Source organism: Eumetopias jubatus, unplaced genomic scaffold (genome assembly GCF_037043125.1).
Source record: "Eumetopias jubatus isolate StellerSeaLion01/CBP00866 unplaced genomic scaffold, mEumJub1_p1.0 scaffold_17, whole genome shotgun sequence".
In the NCBI taxonomy this organism is placed as follows: domain Eukaryota; kingdom Metazoa; phylum Chordata; class Mammalia; order Carnivora; family Otariidae; genus Eumetopias; species Eumetopias jubatus.
Window position 1 is genome coordinate 48,921,871 of NW_028274823.1, and position 21,914 is coordinate 48,943,784.

General features: G+C 46.3%; 1 protein-coding gene across 2 annotated transcripts in view; it reads right to left on the reverse strand.

Moving 5' to 3' along the window:
* Positions 1–13,861: 13,861 nt before the first annotated feature.
* SH2D4B (SH2 domain containing 4B) overlaps positions 13,862–21,914 on the reverse strand; it is a 66,064-nt gene continuing 58,011 nt past the window's right edge. For both annotated transcript variants that reach the window (XM_028098922.2, XM_088019920.1), the window contains exons 6-7: positions 18,325–18,545; positions 13,862–14,333 (exon numbers count right to left, since the gene is read on the reverse strand). In XM_028098922.2, the coding sequence (XP_027954723.2) occupies positions 14,241–14,333; positions 18,325–18,545 (314 nt within the window). In that variant the 3' untranslated portion in view covers positions 13,862–14,240. The remainder of the gene's footprint in view (positions 14,334–18,324; positions 18,546–21,914) is intronic.

The window sequence follows — 21,914 nt, forward strand, 5'->3', positions numbered from 1 at the left end:
GAACAGTGCCTTGAAATTTAATGTGAACAGACATGTTCACCTGGGGATCTTGTTGAAATGCAAATTCTGATTAGCTGGGTCTAGGGTGAAGCCTGGGACCCTGCATGGCTCAAGGACCTCACTTTAAGTAGCAAGATTGTAGATGAGGTGCATGAACTTTGGAGTCAGATGGAATGGTCTGAGCCCCAATTTTCCCACTTACCAGTTGCATGACCTCAGACAAAGGACTTAACCATCTTGAACCTTGAATTCCATATTTGTAAAATGGGCATGTCCACACCTACCTCATTGCATTTTGCATGGATTATATGGATACCATATATATAAGTACCTAGGATGGTATCTGGTACAGAATGGGCAGGCGTTCAGTAAATGGTGACTATTACCAGTACTAGTATGTGAATTTTCTCCCAACAGTTTCATGTCCTCAGCAGCTCACTGCTCATGGATACTAGTAAAAGGCTTTGATCTATGCAAACATGGAAATCATAGCATCTCACTCTTATGGGTGATGTCATTGTCATGTATCAGCCCCCTCGCTGCCAAGGTTAGATCCACCTGTAACCACGAGCCCTGAGGCTTTGGGTCAGTTAGAGCTGGATCGTTAACAGTGGTCTCAGGTGTCCCTGATGAATGTATACCTTCTCTCACATCCAAACTGGAAAGACACAGAAGAAATAAGATTGATGCCTCATCACCACACTGGAGGTGAGCCGTATTTCACACTGGACACTGGAACGTGACCTGCAAATAAAATCTTCAGTGAGCCCGTGGGGAAAGTCTCAATGCTGTGGAGCTAGAAGGTCTGGGTTCACATAGCAGCATTCGTGTTCTGTCATTGGGCCACCTCAAAAAAACCTTTAAGTCATCTGAGCCCCATTTCCTCATCTGTAAAATGAGATGATGAACATAATGTGTCCACATTAGACATAAAATGTGGACTGCTTTGAAAATGATCGTCCCCAAATAAATTTTTTAGAAGGAAGAAGAAGAAGAAGAAGAAGAAGAAGAAGAAGAAGAAGAAGAAGAAGAAGAAGAAGAAGAAGAAAAGAGAAGAGAAGAGAAGGGAAAAGAAAAGAAGAAAGGAAAGGAAAGGAAAGAAAAGTTGAACCCCATTCCATTACCTGGGCTCCTCTTATGTCAGAGAGGTTGGAATTCAAGATAAATCAGGGCCTTTTCTCCACAGTTAGTTCTGGAACCAAGGATCCAGGAAGTTAGAGGCAGCAGATGTGACAGAATGTTCATTTGAAAATTAAATATATTACAATTTATTTTATGGCTGAAGAGTTTAGGTCACTGAGTGTTGAAGGCCTATCTCCCCTTCTGGGTTACATTTGGAAGAAAAAGCAACAGAAACATAAGGCCCGTCTCCATGGCAGAGCCCATGAGATCCTTCTGCACTGGCCTCTGCAGCTCATCCCTGACTCCATCCCCCATAAACATCAAACTTCATAGCTCCTGGTACCCTTTCTACCTCCATGGCTCTTCACATGCCCCCCCGCCATCCTTTCCCTCCATCCTCCCCAAACTTTTGACTCAAGGACCAGTCAGGGCTCTTGGCTGCAACAAAATCTGCCTCCGGGTGACTTAAGCAGTAAAACAGCCTATCAGAGGGTGTCAGGGAGCTCCCAGCATCACTGAGAAACATGAGCAGGTGGTTGGGAATGAAGGAAAGTACAGTCAGAACCATGGCCAAGATTGCAGTGCAAAACAGTGCAGGGGTGACCCTTCTGCTGCCAACACCAGCCACCAGAAGCAATCGGGGTATGCGCTGCCAAGGCCACCACCAGCACCCTCCACCCCCCGCAGGCTGACTGTGCCCCCACACTGTCACCATCACCAATCCAAGAAATGTGACTCATCGGCCATAGTGCCAAGTTTCAGACAGATCTGTCCAATTGGGCAAGTCTGGGGGACTTAAATCGGGCTTTTCAACTTCCATGGTGAGACATGCAGCCTGAATTCTAGCCAGATCCACTCAGGTAAAGGGCTCAGACGCCGGGCAGCCAGAAGACAAGAGACACTGCAACTCTTCCTGAACATCATGGCGGCACCAAAGCTTCCCTGATGCCCTTTTCTCCCCATGTGTGTCACACACACACATTCACACACAGTCCCTGATCTGTGCTCCCAGCACCCCTTAAACTTAATCATTTGGTTTTGTCTTTTTGACTAGTTTTCGGTGACTGCCTTAGGACAAACTCCCCAGAAGTAGACCTGAGGAAGAGGCATCAGGTACCGGTGATTTACGAAGGCAGTTCTCCTGGGAAGATCAGTGTGGGGAGGGGGGAGGAGCGGAACAGGAAGAGGAGGAAGCTGAGCAAGGAGGAGATCTCAGGCAAAGGTGAAGCAGAGGGGGGTTTCAGGCTGACCCCTCAGGGGAACTCAGGAGGGTAATCTTACACCTCAGAATTGTCCCAACCCAAGACAAAGGGCTGGGCTCCCACACTCCATGCCCAGGGAAGCAACAGGGATGAGCACAGACCCAGACAGGGGACAAGCAAGTACAGGTCAGGGATTCCAATCTGGATTTAATTCCCTTTATTATCTTGCAAGTCCTGGCCACACTGTCTCTGTCCAAGGAAAGAGTTTCCAAGGTCAAAGGACCCCTGTCATTAGAAAGGATCCAGTGTGGAGTGAACATTTGTCTCTAGAAGGTGAACAAACTTATGCAGTTCTCAGACACAACTAGCCTACAACGACCCATCCTCTTAGGTGGAGGATAGAAGCTGGAGCTAATGCAGATGGCTTCCAGAAGTCACATAAAATACCTAAAGGATACGGGCGATTTGCTACAGCAACTCACTTCTCTTTACCTACTAGTGAGTGGAAGGCAGGACTGGACAGGCTCATAAGCCCCTGACAGATGTGCTTTCACGGAAGAGGCCCCAGAGGAATTCATCCAGACTGACTCTGGAAAGAGGGCTATTTTTAATCCTATGCCTTTGAACTGGCAACCTCAGAGAAAAAGCAGAGCCCCAGGGCAATCTCTCTCTCCCATTTTAGGATGAAGAAGCAGGGTGGGGTGATCTAGTAAAGGCACAATTCAGGATGCTAGAGAGATCTGGGTCCTTCCAGTCTGAGGCATAGATGTGGCAGACCACCAAGAGAGGGAACCACAAAGTAAGGCCCTCCTTAGGGTCACCATGGCCCAAGTCATGTCATCAGCAAGTCAATGCTTTTAACACTGCTGTTGGCTTCTGGAGTTCAGGGCCACTGTGATGGTTATTTTTATATGTTAACTGATGTTAACATATAACAGTGCCAAGTATGTGGTTGAACATTATTCTGGATCTTTCTGTGAGGGTGTTTTTGATGAGATTAACATTTAAATCAGTGGACTTTGAATAAAGCAGATTGCTTTTCATAATGAGGGTGGGCCTTGTCCAGTCAGTTGAAGGCCTGGATAGAACAAAAGACTGACTTCCCCTGAGCAAGAGGGGATTCTGCAGCAGTCTTTGGACTGAACTGCAACTTCAGGTTCCTTCCAGGTCCCCCAGCCTAATGGCAAACATTGCAGATTTGTATTTAGAGAGAGAGGCTACATGAATGTACCTAGAAGGATGGACCCAGGAGGTTGCACAGAGTCTCCACGCATCTGGATATAGAGAACTCAGAAAGCAGACAAATTTTTTCTTGGGTCTTTGAGAGAAGGTGGACCTGCTGGGGCTTTGAAGCCAGAACAAGACTATCAGCAGGGGCAGTGTGAACCTCACGGCTGGGAACAAGATGGGAACTTCCACCAGGGTCCAGCAGGGAAGCAGGAGAGACCCCAACATCAGATAGGGCTACATCCGGTGGATGTGGACTGGGAAAGAACATCTCCCACCAGCCCCATCCCACACCAGGAGTAGTCACCAACCCCCTGATGCTGTAAATCCACCCAACGAAGAAGACAGGATTGTGAATTGACTAATTTTAACCTAAAATAACCAAGTTTAACTCAGCAGAATGGGAACTTGACAAACTAGTTTTCATTACAGAAAATTAAAGTTCCATTGCTTGCTCAGCTTCCTGAAGTTATGAAGACTGTAAATGGCATCATCCCCACCAAGACAGCATGTCCACACTACCCTGTGCACCACAGAGTGGACACTTAACCTCTGACACATAGAGTCCCTGTACAGAGACCCCAGCCCAGACCAACTGTCTCAGCATCTCTAGAGCAGGAACATTGCTTGTCTGCTTGTTTGTTTGTTTGTTTGTTTGTTTGTTTGTTTTTAAGATCCCTGGAATATTGTCATGCAAGTACCACTAGAGACTATCTTAGACCTTCCCGTTCATGCCTGGCATGTAATCCTGCATATTAGACCACTCACTGGATGGACAGACATAAGCAGACAATTGAGGCCCTTTCCCCTCCTTGCTGGTGTGTTTTCTGTCCTTCTGTTGTGGCCCAAATTTCACACACAGCTGTATCAGGCTCAGCCAGAAGTCCAAACTACAGTTAAGTTTCACTTCTTTCTAATTCTCCAGAAATCACACTAGTGATTCATCCCATGCTCAGATGAACCAGTGAGCAAATGACAACCGCCATTTTGCCTGGCCATCCTCTTGTCCGGCCAAAACTGCGAAGCAACTGCATGGAGAAGGTGGACAGAGCTGCCCGGTGCGGGGGGGGGGGGCATCTTCACGCTCCCCCAACAGCTGGGTCTTGAGGGACCTGCGTGGGAACCCTCATCCACAGGCTCAGCTGAAGAACCTCTAGAGATGCTCAGAGTGTACTGGCTCCCGGTGTGTACTTCTGATGATCCTCACAAATCTCCTGTTGTAACTCTGTCTTTGTAGACCCCTAAAGTGGTCAAATGGCCACATCCAGGACAGAAATGTACCAAGAATGGGTTCATTATGAAACACAAAATTCACTGGAAAATCCATCAAAATGGGCAGGTCAGAGTATGGAGGATGAAGCAGCCTGCCATCCCAGGTTCCAGTAACCCCTGCCACACTGCCTGTCTCCTCAGGTATGGAGGGCAAGGTAAGGGTCACCTGCACCCAAAACACGACAGCCAAGTTTAAAAGCAGGAAGTTAAGTAATGGGATAATGGTGTCGGCCTTCAAAATGAAGAGGCCCATTAACAGACTCTTCAAGAGGAACTGCAAAGGTGACAGAGGCGGATGGAACAGGAGAGCAGGCAGAGGTATGATCTCTGAGTATGTGAGAGGACTCAAGGTTGGCAAGGAAAGCTGGGACAATGTTGGAGTAACGTTGCCCCCCAGGTGCACCTTTGGCCCCTCTACCTTGGGTGGCCTACCTGGGTAGATTTCACCAAGACTTTCAGACCCTCTGGCTTTAGGCCGGTTCAGCCACAGGGCACACTACAAAGTGTAGAAGGAGGAAGGAGGGTGAGGTCAGGGTACTTATTTACGGTGGCCTACCCGCAAGGTCACCTGAGGCCGGCTCTCTCCCTGGACACAGTCCTGACTCTCTCAAAATGGCCAACTGCATGTGTATGTCCCTCCTCATAGTGCAACTGCTTCCTCCCATGTCACTGGGGGGGAGGGGGCAGCTGGGAAGTTACGAAGCCACAGGTCACTGCACTTTCCAGTACAGCTCCCCTGCACCCCCACCTTTGCGAATGAACCTCATCAAATGATAACACCAAAGAGCTTCATCCTCTTCGCTACTAGGGCTCCGACTAATATAGACGCCGACAGCCCCTAGATCTTTTCCTGGCCACTCTCAGGGTCTCTGGACAGAGACAGATGGCATACTCACTGGCGTTGAAAAATGATTCCATCTGAAGAAGTAACAAACAGAGACAAGAGAAAAAGCCCATGAAATGTGTTTCTAACTTTTTCTCCTTTTTGAGCCACCATCGTACTTTTGAGTACAATTGGCTAAAAAATTAGCGTTCAGAGCTTTTTAAATTGCTGGGAGAAATGGTCCCTCCCTTAAACCAATAACTGAATTGCTTAATTGAGAACATAAATCTCTATTGTGTTTACTGACAGTTCCTCTTTAAAGGCTCCGTGCGCTACATCTTCCAGCTTGGGCTCCATTGTTTTATAGACGTGTCAGGTAAGTGCTTTTAACGCAAAGTATTCCTCCCCTGGTATGCACTAAGTAATAAAAGTTAAGTTGTTCCTAAAATGATTTTGCGTTTCTGTTTCAGCTATGAGTTAGCGTCTGCTTTTTAAGGTTAAGAATGTGTCTAATGCAGAGTGTCATTAATTAGTTTCCTGACGGCCCATTTGTTCAGGGATTCCATGCCTCTCGAACAAATTGCTAAGCTGTTAATGGGAAACGATATTTTGTTAGGCAGACTTGGGGAGGTGTCGGATTTATTCCTAAAACAGTATGCTAGAGTCAGACTCTGGGCTACTAGCTCACAGATGTTTTTTTGGATTTAGTTACTTATTAGAATCCTAATTTTTGTATTTCATTGCAATATTTTGGCTCCGTAGAAAGTGGAGATGAGGGGAGAGGCTTGATTACCCCAAAGAACTTTCTGTAGTTGTGTTCAACAACCGACAACCAGTAGAAATCTGACGCTGTAAAGAATACCCATGCCACATATAAGGGGGTGGGTCCCTCCTCTCATCAAATTGCCCAGCAGCTGCCCGCGGGGGGGAGGGGAGAACCTTCACGAAGGGCAGTCATCTCAGCCAATAAGAAGAAGCCCAATGGAAAAACCCACCAAAACTCGATGAAGACGTGAGAATAAATGAGAAATTACTCTGGAGACATGCTAGCAGAGGACATGAAAGGTAGTCAACAATATGCAATATCGATGAACGGATTCAGGAAGAGAGATTTAAGGAAGGTCTATGCATGCTGAATTTTTGGTCAACACCCAAGTTATAGGTACAGACATCTGTTGCCCCATAGGCTTGCAGAAGTGTCCAAGGCGCTTGGCTGGTGGGTGAGAATCTGGGCAAAAACTTGGTCGTGCAAATGTTTAGTTTGTGTGATAAAGAAGGGGTGGAGGATAGGATGCTGAAGAGCGCCCATCAGGACTTCTTCATTCACACCCCACCCCCCACACACACAGCCCATGTCTGGGTCTGAACGACCCCTGTGGACCATATCTAAGGCTAACCACACACACACACACACACACACACACACACACACACACACACACACACAGTCACTTATGCATTTCCTGCCTCTCTACCTTTGCTGAAGCGCCTCCTTTCCTCTCTGCGGCAGCCCCTTCTGTTCTTCTTCTGCCATTTAAATTCAGATTTACGTTGATAACACCAAAGAATTACTCTTCCCACTAAACTTTGCCACCTCCTCCTACCCCCCGGGCAGGAGAGGGAAGAGTAGGGGAGGTATCCAGGGAGAGAAGAAGCCCCTTAGCAAATGGGTTAATGGCTCGCCAGAGATGAGCTCCGCTGGCCTCCCCATTCTACAGAGCATGGGGGCTCCTGAAGCCTCCTCTCCTCCAGCTTCTCTCAAGGGGGTCACTTCGATTGCTGGGCCTCTGACTTTGGGTGCCCCTGGGGCAAGAAATTTCCCTTCAAAAGAGCAGGTGGTGCACCATTTCTGAGTCTGACTCTGGCCCTGCAACCTCACCATCCTCCGCTTTACACAATCTCCTAGGGGGTGAGCTCAGAGCTCAAGCAGGCATGAGCTCATTCTCTGAGATGAGGCTGTAAATGCACATAATACCACTCACGAGAGGGCCTTATGCAGCCGCTCCCAGTGTGGTCAAGGGGGAGAAGACATTCAGCTCTTTTAAGTGCTTATCACAGCTTTACAGATATCACCTTTCTAAAGCCCACCTGCTAAAGGCCACCCAGAACACACACGTAACCAAAGTTAGGTTTATTAGCTTGTTGCAGGAGGCAGAGCACATACCAGAGGAATCGTAGAACATCTCATAAGGTGGGAGTTAACCAAGATTACTTATTGAGATCAGGAATGGCTTTGGCAGGGATTGGTCAGAATCTGTAAACCAGGGACTTGTAGAGCACACAAATCATACAGAAATACACCCATGTTCATAGCGGGATTATTTGCAATAGCCAAAAGGCAGAAGCAGACCCAAAGTCCACTGATGGACGCATGGATAAAGAAAATGTGGGGTGCACATACAAGGGGATATTATTCAGCCTTAAAAAGAAAGACAGTTCTTACACATGCTACCACTTGGGTGAACCTTAAAGAAACATGCTAAGTGACAAAAAGCCAAATACGGAATGATTCCACTTAAATAAGCTACCAGGAGTTATCAAATAAATACAGACAGAAAGCTGAATGTTGATTCCCAGGGGCCAGAGGGAGGGGAGAATGGGGAGTTCTTTTTTTTTTTTTAAAGATTTTATTTATTTATTTGACAGAGAGAGACACAGCGAGAGAAGGAACACAAGCAGGGGGAGTGGGAGAGGGAGAAGCAGGCTTCCCGCCAAGCAGGGATCCTGTTGCGGGGCTCGATCCCAGGACCCTGGGATCATGACCTGAGCCAAAGACAGACGCTTAATGACTGAGCCACCCAGGCGCCCGGGAGTTCTTGTTTAATGGGTACCGAGTGTTAGTTTTGCAAGATGAAGTGTTCCGTGAACGGGAGATGGTGACAATTGGATTAAAATGGTCAATTTTCTATTACATATATTTTACCACAGTAAAAGCCAGTCCTGCAGAGTTACTGCCAGACCACCTCATCTGATGTCCTCTGAGAACACAAGGGGCTGCACAAACTGGCAAGAAGCGTTTGAGCTCAGTTTCTCGTGCCTGCCATGGCTTAGCTCAGTGTCTGTTTTGCGAGTCATAGAACAGCTTTGCCAAGATGTGATTTCTGTTTCAATTCTCAGCTCGCACATCTCACGCTAGCTAGTAGCAGAGCTCCCTCTGACGTCTGCAGTCTCATTGGCTTGTTTGTTTGTTCCTCTTAACAACTGCAAGTAGAGGAGTAGAGATTCCAACCCAAAGCAGCCCTAATGCTCAGCCTGGGCTTTTCGGCTGTGGGGCTCCTGTAAAGGGTAAAGCAGGTCTTTGAAACCAGCAAGGTCCATTTGTCCCTAATCTGTAACAAACACAACTCAACAACATCCACTGCTCCACGCGTGATAAAACACACCCGTAAATATGGCAGCGTCGGACCTCCAGGACTGCATAGATTGAAGAGCAAAACAGATAAATACACAGTTAAGTGTAGGAAGCATGATAAATTCTAGAAAGCAAATGACTCTGTGCCCATATAAAGTATCTATATAACTGTGATAGAACCAGCTTACATTTGGTTAAAATCCTCTGACCAAAAAAATAAAATAAAATAAAATAAGACTCCTTTTTGGTTACTTGAGAAGGGGTGAGATATATCATATTTAAAAAGGGAACATTACCAGAGATGTAATACATTCACTTCGGCTTCTCTGAAGTATAAATATGGTGTTAGAATCTCTCCTAAGTAGATTTAGATCAAGCAGAGCAAGACAGCAAAATAATCCCTAACATATGCACATAATTTAAAACCAGGGTCAGCAAGCTTTTTCTGTAAAGGGCCAGATAGTAAATATTTTAGGCTCTTGCAGGCCCTACACAGCCAACGATTCAGTGGCAACAAATGAGCGTGGCTATATTCCAATAAAACTTTCTTTATGAGTGCTGAAATTTGAATGAAATATAATTTTCACAGGTCATAAAATATTATTCTTCTTAATTTTTTCCAACCAGTTGAAAACGGAAAAACCACTCTTGGCTCTCGGGCTGTGGAAACACAAGGCAGCAGACCGAATTTGGCCGGCAGCTAGAGTTTGCCTCACCCTGCTTTCAAAGCTTGCTTCTCAAAGCGTGGCAGACAGGCAGGCAGCATAGAGAGCACCCGGGAGCTTGTTAGAAATACAGGACCTCTGGGGCACCTGGGTGGCTCAGATGGTTAAACGTCTGCCTTCAGTTCAGGTCATGATCTCAGGGTCCTGGGATGGAGCCCCGCATCGGGCTCCCTGCTCAACGGGGAGTCTGCTTGTCCCCCTCTCCCTCTGCTGCTCCCCCTGTTTGTGCTCTCTTGCTGTCAAATAAATAAATGAAATCTTTAAAAAAAAAAAAAGAAAAGAAAAGAAATACAAAACCTCCAGCCCCACCCCAGATCCACTAAAGGAGAATCTGCATTTTAAGAACACCCCCTCTGTGTCTAATTTGCACAGCCCTGTTTGAGAAGCACTGGTTCAAGGTCTACACGGACTCCAAAGCCAAACTGGCGAATCCCAGTTCTATCATACGACTTCCCCGAGAGCTGACCCTGGGGAAGTTCTAAACTTCCCTATGCCTCAGTTTCCCCATGCACAAGGTGGAGAGGATAGTCTTGTCTCCCTCGGCATGATTGCAAGAATTAGACATACACACATACCCACATACACACAGCTTAAACAGTATTTGTCACTACTATTACAAAATCTCACATGATGTGACAGTTGACCCTTGAACATTTGGGTTTGAACTGCGCGGGTCCACTTAGACATGGATTTTTTCCAATAAATACGGTACAGTACTGTAGATGTATTTTTCTCTTCAGTATGATTTTCTTAATAACATTTTCTTTTCTTTAACTTACCTTATTGTAAGAATACAGTATGTAGTACATAAAACATACAAAGTAGGTGTTAATTGACTGTTCATGTTATCAGTAAGGCTTCTGTCAACAGTAGGCCGTTAGTAGTTAAGTTTTGAGGGAAGTCAAAAGTTATATGTGGATTTTCGAGTGCACCCCCACATGGTTCAATTTCCCAGCCACCGTCTGAGACAAGCATGGTTTTACCCCCATTTCATAGAAGAAACTGTGGCCCAGAGAATTGGAGACACTTGCCTAGGGTCACAGAACAAACGCTCTAAATTTAGTCCTGAGGCTAATGAAGGGTTCAAGGGTACAGAAGGGGGCCACACTCCCCAGGAGCCCAGATCTTCATGTCCAGGGCTCCATTCTAACCCCAAGGAGCCACTTTGCAGCCCGTGCCCCTTAGACCCTCACACCCCAGGTGTCCAGCTCTCCGGCTCTGCCACTCAGGGCCCTCCCTCATCGGGACCCCAAGTTACCCTTCCGTTCAGTGACATTTATCTTCCATTAACTTGCATAGTGTTTTTCACAACTTCTCTTTCTAGTTATAGACTGTAAATCTTCTCTTTGCTGAGTCTTGTAGCTGACTGACTATTTTTCATTATATTTGTAGGGCTCAGGGAAAAAAAAAAAAGGCAATCCTTTTATTTGAGAATCCTGACATTTATTAGCATAATAAAACTCTCAAGATGAAATTGCAGTTTTCCAGACAGTAATTTCATTTGCAGGACAACTTACAAGGAATTTATTTTAAGGCCAGGTAAAACCTAAAATATATGAGACATGCAGAAAGTGCAGGCCCAAAATAAAATGAAATAAATGTGTTAGGCATAGAAACCTCAGCTGTTGTCTCTCACATATTAATTAGGGGTGATAGGAACAACAGCTCAGGGGTTCAGGTTCTCAGCCCAGCCTGCTTGGCTCTCAGAGCTGCTGCTAGTGCTTGGAGTAAGAAGTTTCTTCCAACACCTTGAAAATCATCACACCATATTCCCCTGCCACATCACTGCTAATCCCAAAATAATTGTTGCTGTTCCTGTGGTTGTTGCCAGCAATGCCTCTCATTTAGACAGAGCTTTCATATTGCTCATTTAAGTGACCCACCAAAAAAAAAAAAAAAAAACTAGTGGCAGCCACACAGAAATTCCTCTTCTCAGGTAGACTGAACCTTCACAAGGTTGAACGTCTTGAACAAAGTCACATAGTTTGTAAGTAGCACGGCCAAAACTAAAATTTGGTTCCTCTGAGGCTACTAGAATGGAAGACTATTACAAGAAAATCTAACCATAATCAATGAAGGTTTTAAAGCATCTTAGCATTCAAGAAGCAGGTTTCCACCTTCTCTTTTATTAATTCGGGGGCCCTGGGAGAGAGCGAGACAGAAGCCAGGTTGCGAGGCTGACATTATCGAACACATTTGTATGATAGGTCCTTACCCTGGCTTCCCTCAAAGGCAGAGCCTGCAGCAAATGCCCATATGCTGCCACTTAATTCAGGGGTGGGCAGCCCAGAGGAGCGGGAGAAGGAGGCAGAGGAGGAGGAGGAACAGACGGGAGGGGTCGGACCTCATCTGGCCACTCCCTGGTTTCATCCTGACGAGTTGCTCCATCTTGCAGGACTGTCTTCTCAGAGGTCGTCGGAAGAACTGCCTGTCCGAACAGCCCCCCAGCGGGAGGAAGGGGAAGAAGTAATCTACCAGCTGCTGTCTCCCATTGATGTGCAGGTTCGCTGCACATGCAGAGTTAACTGCCCTGCTCTTGATGGGTGCACGGTGTCTTCAGCATCTGCAGCAATAGGAGATGAGGGGTCCAAAGCACCACATGGGCAAGTGGCATTGGCTCTTCTCACATCAAGCTGATGGACCCCGTAAGGAAGAACAGAGTCCAGGCAGAACGCCTTGCAGTGGTAGTGACCAGGGTGAAGCAAGTGGCCAAGGATGTGAAGAGTAAGGGAAGCAGGAAGTGAAGGAGAGCATAAGTGGTGTGGGACATGACTATCAAGTAAGGTATGCCCATCCACTGACAAGGATCAGAGCCCATCCATGCTTTCACTCCCACCAATATGGTGCTGCCAACATTAAAATACTAGTAAGTCCAGGGTGGGGAGTTGAACACAAGTCTGCTTGATTCCACTATAATATTCCCACCATAACATGCTGTCTCTGATTGTCCATAAACGTGAGAACCTGAGTATGCACGAAGACACTATCCCTGAGAGTTACTGATGAGTCACTGGAAGAATCTCATTGATATGAAAACCATACTCAGATTAAGTGAATACAAGGATCAGACTCAAAATGACCAAGAAGGCAGAAGTAATCATTTGGGTAACATACATCAAGAGGGTCAAATCCTAGAGAGCAAAGGCTTTCTTGAATTTATAATTCATCCCAGGTTTTGGGCACATCTATGGGAATAAACAAAACCACTGACTCAATATTGCAAAACCAGGGTCAAGATATGCTTCCAAATATTATGCAGCCATCAAAAGGAATGAGATCTTGCCATTTGCAACGACGTGGATGGAACTGGAGGGTGTTATGCTGAGTGAAATAAGTTAATCAGAGAAAGACATGTATCATATGACCTCACGGATATGAGGAATTCTTAATCTCAGGAAACAAACTGAGGGTTGCTGGAGTGGTGGGGGGTGGGAGGGATGGGGTGGCTGGGTGATAGGCATTGGGGAGGGTATGTGCTATGGTGAGCGCTGTGAATTGTACAAGACTGATTAATCATGGATCTGTACTTCTGAAACAAATAATGCAATATATGTTAAGAAAAAAAAATAAGAAGAAGATAGCAGGAGGGGAAGAATGAAGGGGAGTAAGTCGGAGGGGGAGACGAACCATGAGAGACAATGGACTCTGAAAAACAAACTGAGGGTTCTAGAGGGGAGGGGGAGGGGGGATGGGTTAGCCTGGTGATGGGTATTAAAGAGGGCACATTCTGCGTGGAGCACTGGGTGTTATGCACAAACAATGAATCATGGAACACTACATCAAAAACTAATGATGTAATATATGGTGATTAACATAACAATAAAAAATTGTTAAAAAAAAAAGATATGCTTCCAAGACCAAGGATGGGTGGCAGAAGAAGAGGCAAATAAAGAAAGCAGGGCAGTATCAGCCACCTATTCTGGAACCTGGGTCTCAGAGGCCTTAGGTAATTATTCCAATGATAAAATCAATGAGGGCGATAATGTACATCATTAAAGATGCAGCATCTATATTTTCCATATAAATCCTTTGCAGTATTTCTTCTATACTCTCCATGACTTTATAGACAGAAAAGGTAGGAAATGACTTACTAGAAAACATTGCTGATTAGTGTTTCAAGACATTCAGAAGAATTGCATTCATTCAACAAACATTTATTAAATGTCTACCATGGGTTAAATTCAGAGTTCGGCACTGGAATTATTTTGGATTATTAAAACATGACCCAGGTGCTCTAGGGGCTCAGCTTAGGGTGGCCAAGGAAAATAGGCTTCATGAAGTCATAACTAAGCTCTTCATGAAAGAATTGCATCAGCTATTAGCAATTTCTGTCCTGGGCATTGGGACGGGGACTAATAGCACATATATTTCATATCCCTTGAGACATACTAATCTACTGAATCCTCTGGATGGTGGTGGATCTTCCAGAAGGGCCATAAGGATTTGAGCTGGGAAGTTCTTAAGTTGAGTTCAAAAAATGGATGCCCAAAGAAGCCCAATTGATAAGGGGGGGGGGATCATTCAAACAACAGATGGTAGTCTGGTGGGCTGTTCCTCTGTCCACAGGGTTCCTGCAGCAGCTCTCCCCCTGAAACAGTGATAATTTCCTCCTAAAAGGAAAAACAAAAAGGAAGAATTACTTATAACCAAGCAAGGGAAATAAACATCTACCAGAGAGAGGCCAGTTCAAGATAGAAAGTCTATGAATATGTATCTGCCTCCTCCTCACTCAAATTTATAGAAATGACAGAAAAAAATCTGCTTTTAAAAAAGAAATAGAGCCATATTGGGAAAACTGAAATAAATCCAATACGGGAAAATAAGAAGGAAGGCCATCAACAAAGCCAAATGTTAAAGAATACTCGAAAACCAAAAGACCTACAGGGTGAGATTGTCAGAGGAGGGAAGGTGAGGCAGGGGCTGGAGCAAGTATCCGAGGGACAGGCTGGGGAGCCCTAGACAGTAGAGGTCTTTGCCTCGGGCAGATGGGAAGTGAGGAGAGGCACTGCCCTTCGTTGGGAGGCCAAAGAGTCCACAAAAGCTCAGACATTCCCTTGCCCAAAAGATGAGCTGTCTTTTGGGCTGTCAACTCCAACCCTTACAGCATGGAGAGAATGGATTCAGGAAACAGGGACTGTATCCATTGATGGATAAACAGGAAATTCAAAGTTCAGACACCACCTCATAACTCAAAATGTATACATACTTAAGGAAAATCATACCCATAAAAGAAAGATGGCAACTCAACAACAGAACTGACCCTCAAGAAAATATCAAGCTTATAAAACAAACTGAAAGAGCTTTTCAGGGATGGGTATTCATCTCCTCAGTGGAATAAGATAAATCATTCATGAAATAAGAATGGGCTATTATTTATGGGGCATTTGGGTGGTGTAGCCCATTAAGCATCGGACTCTTGGTTTCGGCTCAGGTCATGATCTCAGGATTGTGAGATTGAGCCCCGCGTCAGGTTCCACACTCAGCATGGACTCTGCTTGGGATTCTCTCCCTCTCCCTCTGCACCCCCCAACTCGTGCTCTCTCTCTCTCTCTCTCGCCAAAATAAATAAATAAATCTTTTAAAAAATGGGCTATTTTTTTTAGTTAAAGAACCTGCAAATGAAAAGAGTGCCCATTAAATAAAAATAAAAATTTCCCAAAAGAAGACCTGAGAAGCAGAATAGACATAACTAAAGCTCAATTTAATTGCTGGAAGAACTGACAAGTCAGTAGGAAAGGAGACATCTAAGTAGAAAATGGACAAAGGACAGGAACGAACAATCCACAGAAGAAATCCAAGTGGCCATTAAACATATGAAAAGATCCTCTGTGTCAGTAGTAATTGGAGAAATACAAGCTAAACAACAGTGAGGTAGAGCATCTGCCCATCTGATGGGAAAAAATTAAAATGACTGATAATCCCCAGTGTTGGCAACAGTGTGGGGAAACAGCCTCATCCAGTTTTGGCAGAAGCACAAATTGGTGCTATGTTTTTGAAGGGCAATCTGGCAGATCTCTTCAAATTAAAATGTGCATCATCTTCTATCCGGCAATTCCAGTACGATGGATCCATCTTAGAGAAATACTTGCACCTGTGCCCAGAGGGACATAGACAAGCATAGCTCTGCGGCCCCGTTTGTGATCATGGAAACCTGGAAGCTATGTAATTGGCCATCATGAAAAACCATGGGGCACGTGTACAGATGTGGTTGGTACATGTACTCAATACAAGCATTTCAGTAAGAGCCAACGTCCTGATAACTTACAAATGTTGGCTGTACTGTTTCAGCACTTTACACAGTGATATCTCAATGAAACCTCCCAGGGACCCTAAGGAGGTGAGTGCTATTTTGAAACCCATCTTACGGAGGAGAAAACTAAAGCACAAAAATTTCAGTAGTTTGCCCAAAGTCACTCACAGTAATGAAGTTGGGATTGAAAATTTAGCAGCCCGCTTCCAGCGACCATGCTTTGAAAAAATACACCATATGCTATATTGATCCTGCTAAAAAATCAAATTGCTGAGCTATTGGTAAAGAAGTGTCCAGTTTAATCTCACCCCACTATCCTTATTTTTTAGAATTTCCCTGGCTAAACTGGTGTATTTCAGTTTTTTCTGGAAAATCCTACCTTTTTTTTTTTTTTTAATCTCCATCCTATTGGTATATTTGTTGGGTAGAGAACTGCATTAAATTTATAATTAGGAAAAAAAAGAATTGTCTGGTTTATGTGGAAAATAACAAAACTATGTACTTCCTTATGTACATAAATTTCTGTGTTAATGCCCGGGAAATACTTGGATAGGTACATGGCAAACTAATACTTTAAGGTGGAGGATGGAAATGGAGATTTGAAATGGACAAGGCATTCACCTTATATTGTATTTGATTATTCTTAGAACGTAATCACAAATTAATTGTGTAATTAAAACTTTAATTTATACACGCTGACCACCAGATCTCCACATGGGCATAGATGAACCCCCTCTTTAGTGTAAGAAACTACATTGGAAGTCTCCAACCCTAGATTTGGGAGAGAATAAAGACCTCCAAAGACATCTGTTCTAACCTTCCAACGCAGGAACCATAGCATAGCATATCTGAGAGATGGACTTTTTTCCTGGGTTTGAACACTTCGTAGGACAAGCAGCTCATCACTGCTCAAAGCAGCTTATAGTGGCCAGGGAAACCAAACATCATGCTAGAGAGGAAAAAGCACAATCTTTAGAGGCAGACGGCCTGAGGATTAACTCTCGGACCTCGTGGTGCCAGCCATGAAAACTTAGGGAAGCTATTCAAGCTCCCTGGCTTTGGTTTCCTGATCTGTGAAATGGGACTAGTCTACCTCCCTCACGGAGCTATCATGAAGAGGAAGTGAGAAAATGGATGGAGAGCACTCGGCATAATGCCTGACACAGAGAAGGTGCCAATAACCACACATGCCCTCCCTTTTTCTTTCCTAGAGTTGTTAGAAAGCTCTTCCCAACACGGGTAGAAAACTGCCCTGAACCTGGTTAGTCCAGTTTTCCAGGAGTCCTGTCCACCCAGAGTCTAGGTATTTGTAAATAGGTAATTTTCTATGTGCTTTACTTAGAAGGTCAAGTCAAGAGCTGTCCCTAGGGCCTGGGGGACATCCATGAAGAAAAAACAAAACCAATCCAAGAGTTCCTACTACAGCAAAAACCCGGTGAGATGTGAGTCTGTGAACCTTGCCACAGCTGCAAAGCTCAGGTAGATGGGGAGCGACCATGACTCTGTCTCTCGGAATCCCTCCCCCACCTTGTGGCTCACCAAGTTCCACCTTTGGCTTTCTCCCAGTTACTACTGTGCTGACAGTCACATTAACACAAAAGTTGCTTCTTTCTGCATATATTGTTTGGAAGGCAACATCTTTCCTCATGAGAGGTCTACAGGAGGGGGACAAATAACAGAGACTTCTGGAAAACAAGAACTTCCACACCACTTCACAGGGTGCTGTAACGGACACTGCCTCATTTAACAGTCATGGGATCTGAACGATTATTTACATCCATTTGCCTGGTTAGGATGGTAAAGTTCAGTGAGACTAAGGAACCTGCCCAAAGTCACACACGTACCACACACGTACATATCCTTGTAGTTGGAACAAGAGGCGTGGTAACTCTACTAGAAAAGCTTCTCAAGGCACAGGGTTGACAGCTAGGCTTCAGCCAACGCTACAAAGCTGCCAGAGGCCTGGCTAGAACGTCCTCAAGCAGGACATCCTGGGGATGTGTTGCAGGTAAGCTGCGGGCTTGGACAGAAGGTGCCATCAACTAGTCCCAAGGTGTTTACCATAGGGAGAACTCGGATACTTGAGGTGAGGAGAGGCTTAGGGACCAGGGCTGGAGGGGCCTGCATTAGTCAGAGGGTAAGCCAGAGAGAAGAACAGCAGGCCCCAGGGCCTGTCTAGACCATCTCTGCTCTCCTCCACCACGATGTCCCATATCCCTCTGATCCTGCGGACCTTCTGGGGCTGCCTGCTCTCTTTCCACCCCATCTCTTAGGATACCTGCAGCCTGGTGCTCCTTCACTTCAAGTTTCTCCCAGTCCTATCTCTTGACCAGCAGCCCTGTGAAGGATACCTTGTGGAAATCAATGAGATCGGTGAGTGTTGCGTGGCGATTGGGGTCCACTCCCAGGAAGCTGTAAAAGTCCCCAGAGGCGTCCACAAGAAAGTGCTTGAACCCTTTCTGCAGGCGATAGGAGAGGGTGTAGCCCCAGATTTTCTGACTGACCCGGACCAAAAATGCTCCCTCCGTCATGTTCTCGAGGAGATCTTCTGCATCTTCTCGGCTAATAATTCCTGGTTTAAAAAAGAAAAAAAATAAGTCCGTAGGTTCAGCAAATCTTTCCCCTGCCACTCTCCCTGACACACCCCTGCCCCTCATCCTCCTTCCATGGTGTCAGGAAAGAGGGGGCCTCAGAAGCTGTCCAGCACTTACTTACCTCCTTCCGCCCAGAGCAACCAGCTGTGAGCCTGGGGGCAGAGTTTCTACTAGGACCTGAGTTTAGCACGCTTTCCTCCAAATTAAGCCACACTAATTTGGATTAATTGGGTAAGCAAAGAATTAGCAATGAGCCAGAATTAGAGCATCTATCGATTACAAATACAAGTCAGCAAGCACTGCCCCATGGAGAGCCTTAAGAGTCCTGCTTTAATGACAACAGCAGAGTGATTCACGATTACTACCCCAGTTATCTTGCTGGTACCCATGAATGAGCACCTGAAAACAGTAGGTCCTCTTAAGAAGTGAAAAGACTTCCTCCGCCCACCTGTGGGCATTGGGAAACCAGCTCAAAGGACAAAATTTTCTCAGGTTCTGCAGTCCTTCACGAGGATGTGGTTTCACCACAGTATGGAGGTCAGGTCCAGCCCTGAAGTTACTGATTACTTGTCAGTGGCAATCCCCAGAAGGGCTTTTTGGGAGCTGCTGTCCTCTGGATAGAGCATAGGAAGCCATGTGTCAGGGGACCAGCCTTGCAGGGTGGGGCAGCGGGAAGAGGGAGGGAGCCAGAAGGCCTAGGTGACCTGCTCAACCTGCCTTCCTCTGGGCTCCGTGATGCTCAGCCAACTCCTCGACTTTTCCAAAGTCCTCTGACATTTAAGTGAGCATCTTAATCCATCTACCTCAAGGGCACATTACGACTTTCAAGTCAGCTAAAGAGTTTGAAAGCATTTCATAAACTGAGAAACACTGTGGAAATGTTGGCTACTGTTATCATCGTATTTGGGGAGAGAGGAGAAACACATGGTCCTTTTCACACACCCACTTGGTTACCCTGTGCATACACTCCGTGGGATCATTTACTGACAGTCACGTAGCAAAGGAGTAGAAGGTAGCCAGGCTGTTGGTCCCTGTGACCCTGAGAGGCACTGCACACTTGTGACCTCTCCCCTGCTGCACCCTGGTGCCTTTCTCAAGCTTTCCTGTAGGTACTCCCTGCTCCCCCCCAAACCCCTGCCATTGCTCTCCTATTTATAGGAGGTGTGGCAGGACTTTCCTTGTGCCCAAAGCAGAGGACATATAGGCTACCACACTGTCACATGTCCCCCTTTTAAAGACAGCCAACACAATTGGGGGTCACTTCCGTCCTCCTTGCCCAGAACTTATCAAGAGGCCGTCAAGTGAGCCACCCTCTCCGCAGCCAGGCTATGTAAGCAGGAAACTAGGGAGAGGGGAAGGGGAAGGAAGTGGGGAGCCCTTCTACCACAGGACACCTGAAGAATCGTGCACAATTCCCACGTAGGCAGGAGGAAGCACCCGAGGGCTGCCCCGGGGAGGATGTTAGTGTCTTCAGCCAGGGAAGCAGTGACAGCCAAAGGAGGACCAAAATGGCCACCTGGAGTCTGTCAGAAGACTCAGCACCGTCCCTCACCCACCTCCCTGCCCCAGTGCCAGAAGACCTAGACCCTAAAGGTGGCTGGGGCAGGGAGAAAAGTAAGAGGAGACAGAGTAGAGCCAAGGGCCAGGAGGAAAAAAGACCAGAAAATGCCACCCCCATCTCCACTCTGCCCACCTCAAGCTAAAGCCCAGACCAGACTGAAAATCGGGGAGGAGAGAATTGTTGCATTGGGCAGGAGCCTGAACAGTCAAACTTGAATAGGACTCGACTTTTTAATATCTGAAAGCGACCAATAACACCAAAAGGACAATGTCATGTGTCTGCCATCTAGAACCTTTGAATAGCCTCCCCGGACTCTGGCAGACTCCAGGCTCCAGGAACAACAGACACTGGGCTCTGGGACCCCACCCACCCACCTCTCTAGGCTCATTCAGTCACTCACCTTGTGCACCATTGCTGGCTCCTTCCCACAAGCCCTCCTTGTGCAGAAGCTTCATGCCCGCCCCCAGCCCCCTCTGTCCCCGCTGACCCCGAATCCCCCTCTTCTCTCCTGGGAAGCCCATGCTGCTGGTCACCTACACTCTACCTTTGTGCCACTGAGAAACAGATGTCCCTCTGAGTGGTGGACTTTGAAAAGGGTGCCTCTCTGGGCCAAAATGGCCAAGCTCACATTTCCACATTTCAACCCCTGCTCCCCACAACCAGCCCCCTTGGCAGGGTCCCTTTATTCAGTGTGCAACCTGCTCCATCCTGTCAGGAAATCATCGCTATCCCAGGAGGCTGCACAGGATATCCACCTGTGAGCTTTCATAACACCTGCCCAGATGCCACAGTGTATTAGTGAACAGGCTGTGAAGGGCTCGAGGATAAAGCTTGTGGCAACCATGGGAGCGCGCTGCTCGGGCCTCCCTCAAGAGAGACTCTGCTGCAAGGAACAGTGTCCAGAGCTGACAGCCCCCAGCTGCTGCTCAGGATCCACCACTGAAGCATGTTCTGCCCCAGCTGCTTCTGGTACAGAGGGTACAGGACCCAGTGCCCCGGACTCAGAACACAGAGGGTTCTATGACTGAGCACGAGGCTACAGAAGCTGCCATTCTGCCCGGTGTGGGACTCCTCTAGTGAGCAGTCACTGCTCAGGGCTTCCCATCAGCCGGAGCAAGGCTCTCCCTGAGCTGTGCTCCAGTAGCAGGCTCTTCCTCCCAATGACCCTTCCTTCCCATCCTCCCTTCATGGGTGTCAGGCCTGCACCTCATCTGAAGACTCTCCCCACCTTCTCCTGCTCCCTCTCCCCTTTACCCTTCATGGGCATTTCTTCCAGGAAATCGCTTGTACTTCTGCTTCCTGGAAGACCCAAACTGACACCGAATGCTGACCTTTGTGCCCCAAGCATCTGGCCCGTTGGGGGGCTTGCTTGGAGCAGTAATCAAGAGCATAGACTAAAATCACAGCTCAGGTGGGGCAGCTGGGTGGCGCAGTCAGTTAAGCATCTGCCTTCAGCTCAGGTCATGATCTCAGGGTCCTGGGATCGAGCCTCACATCGGGCTCCTTGCTCAGTGGGGAGTCTGCTTCTCCCTCTACCTCTGCCGCCCCCCCCCCCCGTTCACGCTCTCTCTTGCTTTCTCTCTCTCTCAAATAAATAAAATCTTTTAAAAAATAAAAATAAAATAAAAAAAATAAAATAAAATAAAATAAAATAAAATAAAAATAAAAATAAAATAAAAAATAAAAAATAAAATAAAATCTTTTAAAAATAAAAAATTAAATTAAATTAGAAAATAAAAATAAAATCACAGCTCAGGGATTCATTCAATAGGTGACCTTGGGCAGG